Source organism: Acomys minous (genome assembly GCF_964271855.1).
Source record: "Acomys minous genome assembly, chromosome: 16".
In the NCBI taxonomy this organism is placed as follows: Eukaryota; Metazoa; Chordata; class Mammalia; order Rodentia; family Muridae; genus Acomys; species Acomys minous.
In genome coordinates, this window is record NC_140498.1 from 37,573,250 (window position 1) to 37,577,977 (window position 4,728).

The 4,728-nt window shown below is 55.2% G+C and overlaps 1 protein-coding gene across 1 annotated transcript; it reads right to left on the reverse strand.

The window, feature by feature from the left end:
• Positions 1 to 334: 334 nt before the first annotated feature.
• On the reverse strand, positions 335 to 3,270 carry DUSP1 (dual specificity phosphatase 1). The gene is made up of 4 exons (XM_084761582.1): positions 2,702 to 3,270; positions 2,331 to 2,476; positions 1,760 to 1,979; positions 335 to 1,408 (listed from the first exon to the last, which is right to left on the reverse strand). Exons 1-4 carry the CDS (start codon positions 3,066 to 3,068, stop codon positions 1,038 to 1,040), a joined length of 1,104 nt encoding a protein of 367 aa, XP_084617708.1. The 5' UTR covers positions 3,069 to 3,270; the 3' UTR covers positions 335 to 1,037.
• Positions 3,271 to 4,728: the final 1,458 nt, after the last annotated feature.

Below are 4,728 nucleotides of genomic sequence, written 5' to 3' on the forward strand. Positions count from 1 at the left end.
AATCCAGTCAGTCTGCAAATAGCTCAGAGAGGGGAAGATATTAATGAAAAAAGGCAACTTAGACTAATGGTTCTGGAGACACTCAAACTCCCTAGATGACATGGTGGCTGATGGTGGCAGATAAAGGACACAGGTTTGTACTTTGACCCTATACTAAGATCTGGGTGAAAGCACCTACTGCTTCCTACACCTCACCTGCATGCCTTTCCTCGCATTCCAGTCATCTCATGGAACCCACCAAACAACTATGAGGTGCAGCTTCAGACCCCAACTCCTCCCCTTGATGCTCGCTTACGAGTGGGTGGGGCTGCCAAAGAAAGCAAGGCTGGAGAGCTCAGTAGAAATGTCATAATTTATTCTGTTGTATAAAAAAGGTCATTCTAGTAACAAAATGTCTTCTCAGAAGAAGAAATATATTACTTCAGGTCATAAATAATCAGCAAACATACAACTGTTGACAGCTAAAAACTACAAACCAACACTGGCTTTGTCCGTCAGTGCCGAAGCCAAACCTGCTCTGGGTCTATTTACAACATAGTACAGTACACAAACATAAAAATTGAGGTATTTGGTTCTTCTATGAGTAGACGCTGACATTTGTGAAGGCAGACCACCTACCTACACAAAAATAAATAAGGTAAAATTCTCATACGCGTATGTCGTCGGGAATGGCTAATACTGGTAGGTATGTCAAGCATGAAGTTTCTAGAAAAAAAAACGGGCAAGCGAAGAAACTGGCTCAGACAGAGTCCTTTCTCTTCTGCCCTGTTTTGTCAGAGGGACCTGATGTACCCACAATACATTGGTCCCGAATGTGCTGAGTTCAGCAAATGTCTTGCGGTCAAGTCATTATTATGACTGCTTGGGAACTCAGTGGAACTCGGGAGGTGTTTGGGGGAGGGGGCCGGGGGGAAGGGTTGTTAAATAAATAAGGACCGGCTCTCACATGAGCCTCTCCCAGAGTTATTGCATTGCTCCTCCCACGGGAGGAGTGGCATCCCGGTGGCACCGTGAAGATCCACACCTCCCCAGGCCCTTCAGCAGCTGGGAGAGGTCGTGATGGGGCTTTGCAGGTAGCTCAGGGCACTGTTCGTGGGGTGGACGGGGATGGAGACGGGGAAGTTGAAGACAGTGGTGGTGGAGGTGCCCCGGTCTAGGACAGCCATGGCAGGGCTCCCAGCTTCGGCCGAGCAGTGAGGAGCCAGAACCTGGGACTCAAACTGCAGCAGCTGGCCCATGAAGCTGAAGTTGGGGGAGATGATGCTCCGCCTCTGCTTCACAAACTCAAAGGCCTCGTCCAGCTTCACTCGGTTCGTCCTCATGAGGTAAGCGAGGCAGATGGTGGCTGACCGGGAGATGCCCGCCTGGCAGTGGATAAATACTCTGCCTCCGGCATCCTTGATGGAGTCTGGAAAACAAAGCGGTGGGTCAACTCAAAACCTCAGGAGAACATCCCAAGCCCAGAGCAAAGACGGCTAAGAAATGTCATGTGCGACCCCGTCCAGAGATGGCCAGGGTCATGCCTGATTGCTATCATGCAGGCTCCATGTGTGCACTGTGCAAAGGATAGCACGCTGGGCATTTGCACTTATATAATCCCAGGCAAATCCGTCAGTCCAGCTATCTGAGTCGGCTTGCTACTCTGTGAGGAGGCCGACTCGGGTGAGGGCCATTCGAGAGCCTCCACCCAAGGGGCTGGACTCAGTGGCTACAGTGGGGGCAGAAGGCAGAAGTCCCAGACACTATTTATTCCATTTACCTATGAAGTCAATCGCCTCGTTGAACCAGGAGCTGATGTCTGCCTTGTGGTTGTCTTCCACGGGGATGCTCTTGTACTGGTAGTGACCCTCAAAGTGGTTAGGACAATTGGCAGAGACGTTGATCAAGGCGGTGATGCCCAAGGCGTCAAGCATGTCCTTACGGGAGGCATGATAGGCACTGCCCAGGTACAGGAAGGACAGGATCTCCACTGGGCCCCCCTGAAATCCAAAACAATCCAGCATTCAGTCAAGCCTGTTCAGAGTTAACACCAGTACCCACGCCCACAAAAACTCCCCACTGATGACCTCAACACTGTTGATGGCATATTAAAATAACAGTAAAGAATTAAACCCATTGACCTAGACAGAGCCAAGGAGCCTTTATATGCCAGTAACTGGGAGACTGCACTCCATCCAATCGCTTCACTGTGTAATAAAGCTGCCTGTGCCCCATCGAGTATAAATAAAGCTACAGCTTCTTTCTGTACCCTCTCCCCCTGGCACAAGCCTTCTAGACCTCTGCCAGCTCTGCCTGCCCTGAGCCCAGCATGGACCCGGACTCCTACTAACCTGATCGTAGAGAGGCGTGCTGCAGGAGCTGCATCCGGATTCTGCGCTGTCAGGGACGCTGGTACTCAAAGGGAGGCTGAGCCCCATGGGGTTGGACTGTTTGCTGCACAGCTCGGGGCAGGAAGCCGAAAACGCTTCATATCCTCCTGAGAATACAAAGGCACACATTTTCCCCATTAGCACCACCGACACAGTACCTGGAGACAAGTCACCCACCCACCCGGGGGCTGCGAGTTTACAAAGAAGGCTCAGGGAAGTCTTTGTTCTTGGAGCCAAACAAAGCCAGTGACAAGTCCCTGGAGACTGGACACTCCAGGTGGGAAGCCCCTTCCCTAGCTGATGGCAGAAGTCCTGTCAGAATAAGCGCATACCTTGGAGGAAGAAGACTTGAGTGGTGCGCGCCTCTCGGCAGAGCGCGCCCGCGGCCAGAGCCAGGGTGCCGTCCCGCTTGGCGCCGTCCAGGGCGGCGCTGCGCTCGTCTAGCAGCACTACGGCGTGGTAAGCGCCGGCCAGCAGGCGGCCGCGCAACTCTGCGTTGGGTACGATATGCTCCAAGCCCATGGCGCCTTTGGCGCGGCGCCGCACGATGGTGCTGAAGCGCACGTTCACCGAGCCGGCGATGTGGCCGGCGTTGAAGGCGAAGAAGGAACGACAGTCCAACAACAGACACTGTGCGGCACGCTCTCGCAGCAGTGCGCGCAGCCCCGCAGCGTCCAGGATGCCCACCTCCATCACCATGGCCAGCCCCAGCGACCCCAGCGTGTCCGTCCGGCGGCTCTTTAGAAACAGTCTGTCGATCTTGCGCAGTGCCCTGCGGCCCTAAGTCCCCAAGTGCTTGCTGCTTCTAATCTGGCTTCACCGCGCGTTCAGCCCGTCAGTCCTCAGCTGCGCGCTTGTCCAGAGGAGCGCGGTTTTATTTGGCTCTCGCGGGGGGCGGTCCCGGGCGCGGCACCGAAGGACGAGAAGGGCGGGAGGAGGTGGGGGGGAGGGAGGGAAGACGGTTTGTTTGTTTGAATGGCGGTCATGTGACTTGGCGGTGACGTCACCCGCCCTGCCGGGCTTGGCGCCGCCACAGCCAAAGGCAAAGACGTCATCGGCCTGGGAGCGGGTCGCCTTTGAGCGCTGGCTGGCCGCCCGGCCCCCATCCTGTTGTCCGCCGGGCCGGCAAGCAGGACGGCGTGCTGCCAGCCTGGGTGGCCAGAACGCGCGGCCTGAGGACGCGCCAGGGGACACCTGCTCCGCTCCCCACCCCGGGTCTCTGCCAAGCACTCTGGCGCACTGCTGGGACCACGGCTGTGGCGGGCAGAGTGGGGAAGAGGAGGGAGTGGAGAGATGACCAACTCAGTCCATAACCCTGTAGCTTTACCCAGGGCAAACGGCTGAGTAGAGATGTCCTTCTCTAATGTCGCTTTAAAATGTTTTAAAGCCGAACAAAGGAAAGTGTCTCCAGGCAGCCCCCCTCCCGCCCCGCCAGTACGTTATCCCTACAGCGGTCCCTAGAGTACTTGGAGCTAAGGGTCGCAAGATCCGGTGTGGAGCCCAGGTTTGGCCTTTTGGTGGGGACTTGGCAAGGACTCAACAGCGCCGCCCAGGGACCGCCAAGCACGCTGTCATCGCGTGGCACCAGAGGATATTGCCAGCCACCCCGCTTCCCCGCCACACACGCTCACAACTTTTTCTTTTGTTTTATTTTGTTTTGTTTGAGACGGGGTCTTGCTGGGTAGCCCTGGCTAGCCTTGAACTCACCGAAATGCGCTTGCCCTTCCCTCGCTAGTGCTAGGTAGGATTAAAGGCGGCCTCCTTGGAGCATTCCAGCGACCCAGGGCTGGGGGCCTTGAATCCACCCCTATGTGGGACAAATTCTGTCCACCATACCCTGGTCCTGGTCCTCCACAGAGGCTGGACTCCTAATCCAATCTTAAGGCTCTTTAAGGAGTGTTGCCGCCGAGACCTGTACCTTGGCACCGGGGAAGACCCCAGTGGTGTTTGTGTTCTCCCCCCCCCCCCCCCCCCCCCCCGCCAAACTCCACGACTACCCGGTAGGCCCGAGCCACTGAGTTGGATACACAAACATAAACATTGCACCACTCTGCAGGGGTGCCGAATCAGGAACATTCTGCGGTTTCTTCCTCTCAGCGAGGGGAAGTGTTTTACCGGCCACCATGTGTCCTCGCCCTGCAATGTCCGTCCTCTTTGGCCTCCCCTTAGCGCTGCATTCTGCCTAGATTCTTCTGTAAAATCGAGACGCTTTGTTTTTAAAGGGCGTTTTTAACCTTCCTTTGAGCACTGATCTAAAAGAATAGCAAAGAAGTTTTCAGATAACACCGTCCTCCCTGCATCTCAGAGAGACAAGGGGAAAAATTATTTGTTTACTCTACTTACTCAGCTGAGGACCTCA

Coding starts and splice junctions, on each gene's coding strand:
- DUSP1 (XM_084761582.1), bottom strand. CDS start 3,068: ATGGTGATGGAGGTGGGCATCCTGGACGCTGCGGGGCTGCGCGCACTG. Junction 2,477..2,701: donor TCAAGTCTTCTTCCTCCAAG/GTATGCGCTTAT, acceptor TTGTATTCTCAG/GAGGATATGAAGCGTTTTCG. Junction 1,409..1,759: donor CGAGGCGATTGACTTCATAG/GTAAATGGAATA, acceptor TTTGTTTTCCAG/ACTCCATCAAGGATGCCGGA.